Here is a 14,797-nt window from a genome sequence, read left to right as displayed (position 1 = left end):
GCAATACACAGTAAGGAGCCAGGACCTCAGTTGTCCTAGGGTCAACTGTTGTTTAGTATCTGAGAATAATTTTACTTACAATAGCTACTTGTTGTTCTATTGATGCTTTAAACATGATGAAAGGTGTCTTTCTGATGGTATGCTATCATTCTTATGCAAGATCATGTTTAATAAATTTTGCGGTGTTATATTGCTTTATTTTTATATATGAAATTATTTCCATGCTCTTTTATCGCACTATGTAGAACAGCATCTTGATGCCTGTAGGCAACGGCAGCAGTTGACAATGCTGGGATGCAAAGCTCCAGGCTGAATGACTGACCATAGACTAGTACGAGACACCATGCATTTTCCCAAACAATTGTTTATACTATCAGTAATAAAATTTCCAAAATGAGCAATTGGGGCTATTAACTCTCAAATGGCTTGGCTATTCCAGATTTGAGGAATCTTAACCTCTGCGGCTCTACCTGTTATCTTCTTGGATATCTAGATTTCATCTTAATGAGAATGTTCTTTGGAAAACAATTGTTGATTTCAAGCATAAGACTACTGATCCAAACATTTTCTGTTGTCCTGATGTGGATGCATCCCCTTTTTGGAAAGGTTTGATGTGGGCTTGTGAGGAAGCTAAGATGGATTTTAGGTGCAAAACAGGTAATGGTAAGAGTATTCGGTTCTGGGAAGATCAATGGTTTGGGTCATCTAGTTGTGCTATTCAGTATTGGTAGCTGTACAATATTGTTAATGAAAAAGGTGTTGTGGAAAAAAAATTCCTGAAATTTTAATTTGGTTGGGCTTGAGAAATGTCTATGGGCTTTTGGAAAGAGGCCCAATAGGCTTGGCTGAAGGGATGACAGGATATGATCAGGACCTCTCGATCTTTCGACAGGAGCAGTGGCGGCTTTGCCCGTCACGTGCTTCGCGCGGGGTGGGCGCAAAGCCGTTGCGCCGTGCGCCCGATTTCCGCGGCCATCGACTCCTCTATATCTTCTCTTCCACGTGCTCTTCTCAAGCACACGGAGAAAACACATCAATCGACAACTCCCTTGCTTCCCTCTGTTCTCTTCTGGTTCTGCAGTAGATCGGCGACGAGCTTGCCGGCTTCCGGCAAGGTTGGTCTGCAAGGTTCGGGGGAGAATGAAGGTTGTTTCATCGAGTATTGGAGGTGCCATCTTCAGCAGCTGCATTCGAGGCTTGATTCCGCATCAAGGTGTGCTACGTTGTGCGGGAGAGGCATTGTATCTCTATCTTCTTTGCTGGTGAGACCGCGGCACAAACAGCGGTAATTGGATTTCTGGCACAGCGGCAACTTCGCCGTGCTCCTGAACAATTTGTGCTTGTTCCTTAGTGAGTATTCTGGACGAATTCCTCATACTATTCGTTGCTAGTGTTTTAAGCTAGATGATGGACATAGGTCTGTTGAAATTGAATTGAACGGTTGTAGTTGCAGATTTGGTCCTGAACTAGCAGTCTGATCACTAGTTGTTTCCAGTTATGCTAGAAAGTATTAAGGGTTAATTTCTGTTTAGAACTTGCTGATCAAGTCTTTCTGTTCAGGAAGTGTTTTAGTCCTTTCACACATACTGTTAGCCTTTTCCAATAGGATTGTGCAGTACTGCAAGTTCTGAAACCTGTTTTTGTTTGGCCGAACAGTACATTTATGTTGTACTTAGCTCTTGGTTAGTAATTCACTTTGAGCAGTAAATTCTTGATACTTACAAGCATGATTTAGTAAGGTCAGGGTTCAAGGCCTTATTTGCTTAGAAAATTGTCCACTTCAACTTGTGATTATTTCTAGACCTAGTGTTGTTGAGATAGAAATCTCTAGCAGAGCAACACCTTGTGGCGAGGAAGTCAAGGTTCAAATTCCAGTAGCTCGTCACCTGAGAGCACAAATGGCTATTGTCAACTTGAGCATTATGCTAGTTGTTTTGGTTTTATCTTTTGTACCTGTTGGTTCAATACTTTGCTACTTTGACATAGCAGCTATACTCTGTAATATGCTTGAGATACATATGTATATGTCAATTCCATATGCAATAGACTGTTTTATCAGTTTTGTATTAAATGGGATTTGCTGGAAATACTTGCTCATGTTAATATGACATTATTTACAACAAAAGGAACATGTATTGCAGATGCTTGGGATGGAGTGAACTTGAAGTCCACTTTCAGAAGAACTGTGACCTCTAGAGTGATGAATATGTGGTTAGAAGTCGTGTCAATAGCAGAATCCATCTCTTTTTCTGATGACTGTGATGCCATAATTTGGAATTTTGATTCCTCTGGAGTTTATTCTGTACAATCCCTATATAAAAGTTTGAGGTGTTAATCCCGTATATGTGCCGGCTGTTTGGAAGTTGACAGTATCTTCTAATCCATATTTTTTTGTGGCGTTTAGCCAATAATAGATTGCTTACTAGGGATAATCTTGCTAAAGAAGGCATGCTGATATCTGTCTTGCTTATTTTGTGCAGAAAATGAGACGGTTAGTCATTTTCTCTTTGATTGTTGTGTGGTTCATCTTATTTTCAAGGACATTTCTGTGATTTGTGAGGTACCGGTAGGTGCTGATTTTGAGTCTGTGGCCCGTTGGTGGGTCAATAACAAGAAACATGAGGTTCTTAATATGTGCTGTGCGACATTTTTAAGGTGTACATGGAAAATGAGAAATACCTTGCGACATTTTTAAGGTGCTGCTGGGAAGAATCGGGAGGATGCTAAGAAGAAAGAAGTTGGAGACTGCTGTGCACGGCTACAAATTTTCCAGCTGGACCGATACGGCTGAGGGATAATTGCTTAGTTATCATTAAGTGATAATTAATACTGAGAATGACATGTGAATCATTCTAAGTCTATACATATGAGATGTGGAAGCAAATAAGCAATTGCCACTTTCTCAAAATGTAAAAAAAAAGAATGCCCCTGCAACTGACAAGACGACGCAGCTTTGTTGGAGGGTCGAGAGTACTGCATCCTCAAGCCTTGCAGTACTGGTCACAACAAGAAGCAGATGTAACGCCAAAGCGCTCAGTCATGTCAGATCGACTACACCGATAACACCTTAACTTGTCAGAAAGCAACAATACTGCACAAAATGGACAATATATTTAGATTGTCAGCTGCAGATGATTCACTAGCTAAGAAAGCATCACAGCATGGTGCAAGTGACTAAAACAAAGACCCGCAACATGAAAAGTTTGAACCTCAATAGACGAGGACATGGGGCCATCGCATCAGTAGACGCCACTAGCCGCGCTCACTTGAGAACAGAATAATGACTTCAGGTCTCAAATCCAGATTACCAAGCAGTGAAGCAAATCAGCAGATGAATCATAACAATAACACCACAAGAAGACAAGGTAATTAGGCAACTTATAACAATCTAAAGACTCCGCATTCAACGACGCCTATAACGACACGAATCAGTCTCAGAGGATTCAAAGTTTTGCCAAAGCCGAAACAACAAGACGCTAATTAAGGGCTTGTTTGGATTACAGCCCCGATGCGCCCTGCCAACTTTTTGGCGTTGACCACTCATTGCACCCGTGTTTGGTTGGCCGCCGAATCGTTGGCGCGCCCACTCCAACGTTGGCTCGCCAGTTCATTTTCACGCCAACTCTGGGCGAAACGACGGCGGCGAAAAGCTTCGCCAAAATATTGGCGAGCGCATGATTAGGCGCTGCCGGCAGGGGCGCAATGCAAATAAGACCTAAGATCATTCTAACCATTTTCTCTTCATTTTATTTTCTTTCTAATTTTTTCTTATCTCTAACAGTTTCCTTCGAACGAATTCGTAAAGTGAAACAAAAGAAAATACCGTTCTAAAGGGAACTTTGAGAATCCCTTTAAAAAAAAAAACTATAAAAAAAATCGTTAGAACGTTGAAAAAAAGGTAAATTTTTTAACGAAGAAATTCTAAATCATGAAAGAAATCCGTTGGACATGATCTCAACGACGGACCAACGCACAATGCCAGCAAAGCTTAATAGTTCACACAACAACAGAAATGGCCGTTGACAAAACTTAAGCGATGATACTAAAGCATTTAGATATCCTTGGCGCCAGTTGGGTCTTTCTTCTCCACGCTCTTGATGACTCCAACAGCAACAGTTTGCCTCATGTCAAGGACAGCGAAACGACCGAGAGGAGGGTACTCGGAGATCTCCACAACCATGGGCATGGTGGGAATCGTCTTCACCATACCAGCATCACCGTTCTTCAGGAACTTGGGGCACAATCAACACTAAAAGATCCAATACAAGGGCCATACAATGTGCTTGCCATCACGCTGACAGGGTTTTCCAAACTTCGGAAACGAATACAAATGCGTAAAATTGACAGTTAAATCAAGTGAATTCGCCTGAGTGTCCATAACCGAGAAGAGATTGCTAGAGCTGACCGTATAAGCTGAGCAGCAGCGATGTATATACTGGTGTTGTTGTAGATTGCTTGTCAGCTGCAGATGGTCTGCAAGGCTTCAGGTCTAAATCCACAGATTACCAAGCAAGTAAATCAGCAGATCAATCATCAAAGTGATAAAACCATTGTGAATTGCATAAAAGGTTACTAGATGACTTATAATAATCCAAGGACTCGCGTTAAACAACGCCCGCAAAAGGGCACAAATCGGTCTCAGAGCATTCAAGTTTTGCCAAAGTAAAATAAACGGGACAGTACTTAAACGACAGACAAATGGTGTATGGCCAGCACAGCTTAGTAGTTCACGAGATAACAGCAATGGCCGTCGAAAAAACTTAGGTGATAGTGAACCCAAATGCAGGCACGGAATCAACCACCAGACACATCATTTCTTCTTGGCGGCAGCCTTGGTCACCTTGGCGCCGGTAGGATCCTTCTTCTCCACGCTCTTGATGACTCCAACAGCAACCGTCTGCCTCATGTCACGGACAGCGAAACGACCCAGAGGAGGGTACGCAGAGAAGGTCTCCACCACCATGGGCTTGGTGGGAATCATCTTCACCATACCAGCATCACCGTTCTTCAGGAACTTGGGCTCCTTCTCGAGCTCCTTGCCAGATCGTCTGTCGATCTTGGTCAGGAGCTCAGCAAACTTGACAGCAATGTGGGAGGTGTGGCAGTCCAGCACTGGAGCGTAGCCGTTGCCGATCTGCCCAGGGTGGTTCATGATGATGACCTGGGAGGTGAAGCTGGCAGCCTCCTTGGCAGGGTCATCCTTGGAGTTGGAGGCCACATACCCACGCTTGATATCCTTCACCGCAACGTTCTTCACGTTGAAACCGACATTGTCACCGGGAAGGGCCTCCTGGAGAGCCTCGTGGTGCATCTCAACAGACTTGACCTCAGTGGTCAGGCCGCTGGGACCAAAGGTAACAACCATACCAGGCTTGAGGACACCAGTCTCAACACGGCCAACAGGGACAGTACCGATACCACCAATCTTGTACACATCCTGAAGGGGGAGACGCAGGGGCTTGTCCGAAGGCCTCTTGGGCTCATTGATCTGGTCAAGAGCCTCAAGCAGGGTTGGGCCCTTGTACCAGTCAAGGTTGGTGGACCTCTCAATCATGTTGTCACCCTCGAAACCAGAGATGGGAACGAAGGGAATCTTGTCAGGGTTGTAGCCGACCTTCTTGAGGTAGGAGGAGACTTCCTTCACAATCTCATCATAACGGGCCTTCGAGTACTTGGGAGTGGTGGCATCCATCTATGAAAAGAACAGCAGCAGAACACTACCATTAGTTAAATGAGACAGGTGACATCAACAGTGAGTGAACAGCATGCACGAGAATAACACATCAATCAAAATTAACCGGTTAAAAGCACTTCTTTGGGGAATAAGAATAACCTGTGTAAAGTGGCATGTCAACAACAATAAAATTTATAAAAAGGTAGCTAACATAAAACAAAGAAAAAATATCAAGAATGCTTAGTGCGGTCAATTAAAATGGGGCATTTGCAAATTTGCCACTGGTTTTTTATTTTTTGCAAGAATGCCACTCGAATGACAGCTCTGGTGGCATTTTTGCAATTTTTTAATGGTAAGTTTGCGATAACGGTTCAAAACAGTGGCAAATTTGCAATTGCCCCCAATTAAAAATATAAAGCAAGTTCTAGTACAAAAATACAGACCACAACAGGTATATGTCTATGTATCCTAGTAACAACTAATACGCTGCAAAAAGTAAGGATAGCAAGCATATGCAGAAAATTAAATGCTGCAGCACTTATGTTCGTATTTCAGATGCATTAAACCTTTAGCATCCACTTACTTCAGAACATTACTATGTAGGGAACATATGGTTATTAATGCAAGCAATTGGCATGTACTTCAACTTTGTTCGTCAAATTCAGTAGGCCACTCATATACTAGCAATTTTATTGGAAACTGAAAAAGAAGTGAATATTTACTGAAAGAAACAGGCAGTACAATTGTGTGCATATAAAGCTGAACTACGACATGCATATTTAAGAACAACTCAGCTTCTGAACAAGCGAAATAGGAATTTCTGGAATTATACCTTGTTGCAGCAGCAAATCATCTGCTTCACTCCAAGAGTGAAAGCAAGGAGAGCGTGCTCACGTGTCTGGCCATCCTTGGAGATACCAGCCTCAAAACCACCAGTGGTGGAGTCAATGATAAGGACAGCACAATCAGCCTGGGAGGTACCAGTGATCATGTTCTTGATAAAGTCACGGTGTCCAGGGGCATCAATGACAGTGCAGTAGTATTTGGTGGTCTCGAACTTCCACAGGGCAATATCGATGGTGATACCTCTCTCACGCTCAGCCTTGAGCTTGTCAAGCACCCATGCGTACTTGAACGACCTCTTGTTCATTTCCGCTGCCTCTTTCTCAAACCTCTCGATCACACGCTTGTCGATACCGCCAAGCTTGTAGATCAGGTGGCCGGTGGTGGTCGACTTGCCGGAGTCGACATGGCCGATGACCACGATGTTGATGTGAGTCTTCTCCTTACCCATGGCTGCAGGGAAATCTTAAACTGCAGCATGAGATGAATCAACAGTCAGAAACAACATATGGGGACCATTATGCAAACAATTAGTTAGGGTACCGTAACAGATAATATTATAGATAGGAAACTGGATCAACCAAGAACGACACAGCAGTAGTAGACCCTAGTTGGCAGAGCTCCAGCTCCCAGATTCACCTCAGATCTGGTGTTTGTGGGTGAATATAAGTGGTTTAAGTATACATTTTTAGTCTAGAATGTAAACAATATGACTCACCCAAACACCCACAGTGTAAACTCAGCTCAGCTCCACGAATTTCTAGAGCTCTGCCAACCAGGCCCATAATCTACGGCTCTATATTCAGTTGCAATCAATCATAGACATATTAGAGAAGGCCAGATCAAAGGTTCATCACAAAAAAATTGACTATCAGTGACGAAACAATTAGTGATTTGAAGTGCTGCCTGCAACAGATAATATATAGTTCCCAAACTGGATCAAACAAGGACGACGCAACAGTAATAACCTACGGCGCTATAATCAGTAGCAATCGAACATAAACGTATTAGAACAAGTCAGAGCAGCCTTCATCAACTCTAGAGCACGCATCAGCAGACTTTATCACACATAGACAACACAAATAATGGATCAGGCATCAAACGAGAAGGAAGAGAGGTGCGTGCGGCGGAAGCGTACCTCGCCGCGGATCTGGTGCCGGTGACGGCGGAAGCGTCGGCGACTTCGCGGCCTCGGATCGGACCGCCGGTCGCGGACTCCCAGTGTGCGGCGGCTGGCTGCGCGTGGGAGTTGGGAAGGGGATAGGAGCTAGGTTTTGGGAAGTATATATAACAAGGAATGGGTGAATGGGCTATTGGGCCTCCAAATCACTATGGGCCAGAAAACAAAGCGTAGTATAGGCTCCCTGTAGGGCACGCCAACCACTACTGGCTACAGTGATGGGCTAAGCCCACCGGTCTGTGGGTGAAACCAGCCTGCACCCTTACGGACAGAGATGGAAACGGATGAAATACAAATCGAGTACTCTTACTATCACATTGCTATATATATTTTAATATGAGTATAAATATAAAACTGAATATCTTCGAATGCGAATGCGAATACGAATCGGATTATTCCAATCTAAATCCGTATCCGAATATCATATAGTTTTAATGACAATTTCGGAAGAATAAATTTATAAACTAAGCATGACAACAATTAAACATAGACAACCACATATATTAGTTGACCATGAGTCGCATTTGACAAATTATATAATTAAAGTGTCAAAGCTGAGTAATAGTTGTCTCGAAGGCCCTATTGTGAGAGAAGCAAGGGCATAATTTATCATAGTACTAACGGCAAAAGATACTAAAGACTTTCCTAACCCACTTTAAAATGTATTAGACCTTGCCTAACCCCCTTTAAATATTTCAGGCGTGAAATTATATTAAAATTAATACAAATATCTTTGGACATCAACCCATAAAAATGCAACGCGATCAGCATTTGAGAAACCGTAAATGTAAATTGAAAATATATGACGGTAGGATATAGTTCCAGACTTCCAGTCCAAGCAAGCAGATAGCTGATGGCTAGTGACAGACATGCCAGCATGTACGATTATGATAATTCCTAACAGAAACATGTGCACTCATGCCGTCGGTGCAAAGGAGATCCAGAGTTCTGCCAACAGGAAAGGAACACAAACTGATCGAGGTATGCAATTGCAGCGCAGCTAGATCGTTGTTTTTTTTTTTTTTTAAAAAAAAGAGTTTTCAACGGGGATATTTTTTGATAAGCAAATCAGCACACGAAGCAAAGAAATAACACCACAGAAAACAAGGCCATCGGATAACTTATAACAATGTAACTCACATTCAGCAACGTCAATAAGGGCACAAATCAAACTCAGAGCATAGTTTCGCCAATACAAAAATAACGAAACAGTACTTCAACGACAGACAGCACTAAAAGATCCAATACAAGGGCCATACAATGTGCTTGCCATCAAGCTGACAGGGTTTTCCAAACTTCGGAAAGGAATACAAATGCGTAAAATTGACTGTTAGATCAAGTGAATTCACTTGTGAATGTCCATAACCGAGAAGAGATTGCTACAGCTGATCGTATAATCTGAGCAGCAGCGATGTATATACTGGTGTTGTAGATTGCTTTGTCAGCTGCAGATGGTCTGCAAGGCTTCAGGTCTCAATCCACAGATTACCAAGCAAATAAATCAGCAGATCAATCATCAAAGAGACAAAACCATTATGAATTGCATAAAAGGTTACTAGATGACTTATAATAATCCAAGGACTCGCGTTCAACAACGCCCGCAAAAGGGCACAAATCGGTCTCAGAGCATTCAAGTTTTGCCAAAGTAAAAGAAACGGGACAGTACTTAAACGACAGACAAATGGTGCATGGCCAGCACAGCTTAGCAGTTCACGAGATAACAGCAATGGCCGTTGAAAAAACTTAGGTGATAGTGAACCCAAAAGCAGGCACGGAATCAACCAGCAGACACATCATTTCTTCTTGGCGGCAGCCTTGGTCACCTTGGCACCGGTAGGATCCTTCTTCTCCACACTCTTGATGACTCCAACAGCAACCGTCTGCCTCATGTCACGGACGGCGAAACGACCCAGAGGAGGGTACGCAGAGAAGGTCTCCACCACCATGGGCTTGGTGGGAATCATCTTCACCATACCAGCATCACCGTTCTTCAGGAACTTGGGCTCCTTCTCAAGCTCCTTGCCAGATCGCCTGTCGATCTTGGTCAGGAGCTCAGCAAACTTGACAGCAATGTGGGAGGTGTGGCAATCCAGCACTGGAGCGTAGCCGTTGCCGATCTGCCCAGGATGGTTCATGATGATGACCTGGGAGGTGAAGCTGGCAGCCTCCTTGGCAGGGTCATCCTTGGAGTTGGAGGCCACATACCCACGCTTGATATCCTTCACCGCAACGTTCTTCACGTTGAAACCGACATTGTCACCAGGAAGGGCCTCCTGGAGAGCCTCGTGGTGCATCTCAACAGACTTGACCTCAGTTGTCAGGCCGCTGGGACCAAAGGTAACAACCATACCAGGCTTGAGGACACCAGTCTCAACACGACCAACAGGGACAGTACCGATACCACCAATCTTGTACACATCCTGAAGGGGGAGACGCAGGGGCTTGTCCGAAGGCCTCTTGGGCTCATTGATCTGGTCAAGAGCCTCAAGCAGGGTTGGGCCCTTGTACCAGTCAAGGTTGGTGGACCTCTCAATCATGTTGTCACCCTCGAAACCAGAGATGGGAACGAAGGGAATCTTGTCAGGGTTGTAGCCGACCTTCTTGAGGTAGGAGGAGACTTCCTTCACAATCTCATCATAACGGGCCTTTGAGTACTTGGGAGTGGTGGCATCCATCTATAAACAGAGCAGGCAGCAGATAATTATCATCAGTAATGAAACAGGTTACATCAACCTTAACCAACACAGGCAAATAAATAGTATAATTGAGAGAACAATACGTCAAACAGAATAACAGATGAACTGCACGCATTTTAGAGAATGAACTTGTATAAAATAGCATTCAACAGCAACACACAGTTATTAGCAGATGATAAATAGATGATACCTAGTGCAGGCTGTAACAAACATAGAGCAAGTCATAAAACAGAGTTAACACAATATATGTCAACATATTCTAGATATACTACAAGTACTGAAGGAGCACATAAGGTAACTTAAGCAAGCAAATAAAGAACAAGATGCAGCTTGCAGCACCAATGCACAAGCATTACACCCTTAGTATTCTTCTAACTTCTGAAGAGCACTCAAAAGTCAATATAGAACTGAATTACAAACGTCTACTACAATTACTGAGAGAACTTGGGGCAGCTCATACAAGTTTATGAAAACATATGAAGGTAGACTACAATACAAGTTTCCACAAGTTTATATAAGTCAATATACATCACAACTAGACTACAATCATGCATAAATGTGTCAGAAATGGTTATTTACTAATACAAGGATTTGGCATGTATTGCAAATTGGCTGAACTCAGCATACCACTCAGATACATTTGCATTGAAAACAAGTACCAGATATACTGATAAAGAAAAAGGCACTACAATAGTGTGCAAATATATAAAGCTAGACTATCATCAGGCATATTTCAGTACATGCCAGCCCGTGATCAAGAGTGAAATAGGAAAATCTGATATCATACCTTGTTGCAGCAGCAAATCATTTGCTTCACTCCAAGAGTGAAAGCAAGGAGAGCATGCTCACGGGTCTGTCCATCCTTGGAGATACCAGCCTCAAAACCACCAGTGGTGGAGTCAATGATAAGGACAGCACAATCAGCCTGGGAGGTACCAGTGATCATATTCTTGATGAAGTCACGGTGTCCAGGGGCATCAATAACCGTGCAGTAGTACTTGGTGGTCTCGAACTTCCACAGGGCGATATCAATGGTGATACCTCTCTCACGCTCTGCCTTGAGCTTGTCAAGCACCCACGCATACTTGAATGACCTCTTGTTCATCTCGGCGGCCTCTTTCTCGAACCTCTCGATCACACGCTTGTCAATACCTCCGAGCTTGTAGATCAAGTGACCAGTGGTGGTCGACTTGCCGGAGTCGACGTGGCCGATGACCACGATGTTGATGTGAGTCTTCTCCTTACCCATGGCTACAGGTAAAGCTTAAACTGCTGCATATAATAAATCAATGGTCAGAACCACCAGATGGGGGCAAACCAAGTAAACAATACAACTCGGTGGTCAGTAGATATTTGAAGCACCTTGACAGATCGGAAACTAGATCAGACATGAAAATACAGCATACTACATCTACCGCATAGTTTGATACACAGTTGCAATCAAACATAAACATGTTAGAGAAAGCCTAGACCATTAAACGTTTGGCACTAAAATCTACCGTTTCAAAGTAATTCAAGTCCTACTCGCCAGATTGAAATCATAGGAATTAAGCCTCTAAATCAAGTAAAAAGGCGCTAAACACCACAGATCAAGCTAGTAGTCCAGAAGAAACGAGACCACCAAAGAAATCGACTGAAATCTCACGCGCCGACTGGGAAGAACCACCTAAAACTCGCGCTACTAGCACACGCCTACCGCTAAACAAAAGCATACGCTAAACAAAAGTATACCGAAGATCAAAGCAGGAGAAGGGAGTGGATCCGGAGACTAGCCTCGATGGGAGGAGTTCGAGAGGCGGCGGCGGCGGCGGGGAGGACGGTGTGCAAATTCTTGGAGAGAAACCCTAGCCGCCCTGGTGTGATAGAGACGGGATGGGGAGCGGCGGGGATGAGGCCAGAGGGCTCTTATGTAATGGATGATGGATCATTTGCTTCGAATCGGCTGGCCCACAAGCCCATTCGCGGGCCGGCCCAAGTGGAGTAACCCCTGATGGTTTTTGATTTCTGCAAATAATTTCCGGACTCGTCTAAAAAAGTCAATAATTTTCGGACAATTTGCGAAACGAAATGGAAGACGCTCAAATATAATGTTCGATAGTTAAATTTTACTGCATTTCAATAGAAACCAAAAATTTCAATCAGATATTGATTAAGTGTCACATGACGAGATGTAATGAAACACTATATTGTACAATATAATATTCATATTCTATAAAGCATTAATGATATACAGATGTAGCAAAAATAGTTTTATTAGATAATGATTATGATTTTTGTGATTAATGACAATATAATTATTGGAACTAATATATTTATTAAGAATATATGTTAGTAAGTCTCATAGATGCAATACATTAAAAAGCTACCGAATGCGAGACAAAATTTGATTGAATTAGAAAAAGTCTCAGGAGAAATGACTACACCGGATGATCCGGTGCTCCGGGTATTTGCACTCACCGAAGCATATCTGTCAAAAGGGGACAAAGTCATGAAAGCCTCACCGAATAGTCCGGTGATCGAGTGTAGGCAACACCAGACAATACACCGGATAATGAGCAATGCAAAGATGGAAAGGGAGCATAAGATCCCACCGGATAGTCCGGTGATTGATTTAAACACAACGTAGGTAAGCATCGGAGCATTGTTGAAAAAAGTGGATGATGCAATTATCTCACCGGATAGTTCGGTGATGGTGTGATAAGCACCGAAGAATGCACCAGAACAATTTACACAGAGAAGATGTTGACTCAGATGGCTAAGATATACTCACTGGAAAGTCCGGTGATGAAGATGTAGTATACACCGGAGTGTCCGGTGTTCGCAGAGGCTTGAGTGGGGTTCCAACGGTTAGTTTGTTAGAGTGTACTCACCGGATGATCTGGAGTTAATACTATTGTTCTCACCGAATAATCCGTTGTTAACAACTTTTCAGAGCCGTTGGGTTAACGGCCAGTGCATGAGTTTAAGGCTATAAATACTCCTCCACTCAGTCATTTGAGTATGCTGGTGTCCTAAGAAGTTCATGTACACCTGAGAAGACATTAAAGCCACCAAAGTGTTTAAAGTGATCATCCAAGATAATTAAGCATAAGATTAGTGAGTGATTAGTGCTTATAGGTATAGAGAGTGAGTTGCATGGTGATTGCTATCTAGAGAGTGCATCAAGGAGTGATCCAATAGTGTATCTCTTGGTATGCCAGCATCTTAAAGTCTTGGTGACTCGGCGGCAATCTTGTTGACCCTCTGATTTGATGTGGAGCGACAGCAAGACGATTGTGCGGGAGCGTGGAGACTCTTGTCTTTGTGGCTTAAGCTCCAAAGTGATCACGGTGGCAAGAAACTGAAATAGAGGCTTGTGATGAGACATTGCCTTAGTAGCTTAGTGGCTCATCCCGGTGGAGGCCTTATCTTTGTGACTTACTGGCTCAAAAGCCGTGACCGGGTGCTGACCGGGTGCATATCATTTGTAGAGCTCCAACGTCGACTAGAGGTGGCATTCATGCCATCAATACCATGGGAAAAATCTTTATGCCGAGTTTACTCTCTCTACCTTATTTATGCTTTCGTATTTACTTACCTTTTTAGATAGGTTGCAAGCGCTAAGTTTGGTAGAGTAGACATGCTAAGTTTGGTAGAGTAGACACACTGGATAAACCTAGAACACATTTAGATAGAATTTGATGTATGTTTATGTTTTGTTATTTTTGGAACCAAAATAGTTCTAAGTGTCCTAATTAATCCCCTCTTAGGACGTCACCGATCCTTATATTTAGTATCAGAGCCTCGTGCTCTTAATAGACTTAACATCTTAGAGTTGTGACGTCCGGGGTTAAGATGGATTCCCATAGTGCTCCACTTTTCGATGGCACAAATTTCCCGTGTTGAAAAATTCTAATGTCTTGTTATTTGCAAGCTAGAGGCTTAGATGTTTGGAGAGTCACCGAAGAAGGGATGGAATCTCGTATCACCAATAAGGAGAGGCAATTAGATGTATTTGTAAAGAATACTTTTTTATCATCTATATGTGTTGATGTATTTAATCGTGTTTATTCTTTCACCAATGCACACGATATTTGGAATAGTCTCATTGAAATACATGAAGGCATAAAGAATGTGCACAATGAGAAATACCATGTGCTTGTTACTAAGCTCAATGGCATCAATCAACTACCCCATGAATCTCTCTCCTGTGTGCTCTAATGTTTTTCCCTTTAAGTTCAATGTGTATATAATCTTTTTTTAGGAAATTGTTAACAAAGAGGGAGAAGTTTGATGACCAAAGTAAGGAATGCAAGATGAACAATATGGAGAGATTGTAGAAAGTGCAAAATACATGAAGGTTAACGAAGGAGGAGAAGCGCTTGCTTAGGTCAAATCAAGGGAGATAATGGTAATAGAGAAAGG

General features: G+C 42.9%; 2 protein-coding genes across 5 annotated transcripts; both read right to left on the bottom strand.

Moving 5' to 3' along the window:
- Window positions 1-4,557: 4,557 nt before the first annotated feature.
- Window positions 4,558-7,779, bottom strand: LOC133885269 (elongation factor 1-alpha-like). Its single transcript, XM_062324953.1, has 3 exons — window positions 7,656-7,779; window positions 6,507-6,988; window positions 4,558-5,692 (listed from the first exon to the last, which is right to left on the bottom strand). The coding sequence occupies exons 2-3, from the start codon at window positions 6,966-6,968 to the stop codon at window positions 4,811-4,813; spliced, it is 1,344 nt and encodes a 447-aa protein (XP_062180937.1). The 5' UTR covers window positions 6,969-6,988; window positions 7,656-7,779; the 3' UTR covers window positions 4,558-4,810.
- Window positions 7,780-9,237: 1,458 nt separating this feature from the next.
- Window positions 9,238-12,303, bottom strand: LOC133885270 (elongation factor 1-alpha-like). Of its 4 annotated transcripts, none has more exons than XM_062324957.1 (3): window positions 12,167-12,303; window positions 11,181-11,662; window positions 9,238-10,372 (listed from the first exon to the last, which is right to left on the bottom strand). In XM_062324957.1, exons 2-3 carry the CDS (start codon window positions 11,640-11,642, stop codon window positions 9,491-9,493), a joined length of 1,344 nt encoding a protein of 447 aa, XP_062180941.1. In that variant the 5' UTR covers window positions 11,643-11,662; window positions 12,167-12,303; the 3' UTR covers window positions 9,238-9,490. The 4 variants fall into 4 exon arrangements, with proteins under 4 accessions (XP_062180941.1, XP_062180938.1, XP_062180940.1 ...); XM_062324954.1 differs by having other exon boundaries at window positions 11,181-11,665; window positions 12,125-12,284; XM_062324956.1 differs by having other exon boundaries at window positions 12,125-12,284.
- Between the last annotated feature and the right edge of the window lie 2,494 nt (window positions 12,304-14,797).

The sequence above is a fragment of the Phragmites australis genome, chromosome 11 (assembly GCF_958298935.1).
Source record: "Phragmites australis chromosome 11, lpPhrAust1.1, whole genome shotgun sequence".
Lineage (NCBI taxonomy): Eukaryota > Viridiplantae > Streptophyta > Magnoliopsida > Poales > Poaceae > Phragmites > Phragmites australis.
This window is presented reverse-complemented; position numbering and strand designations above follow the sequence as displayed.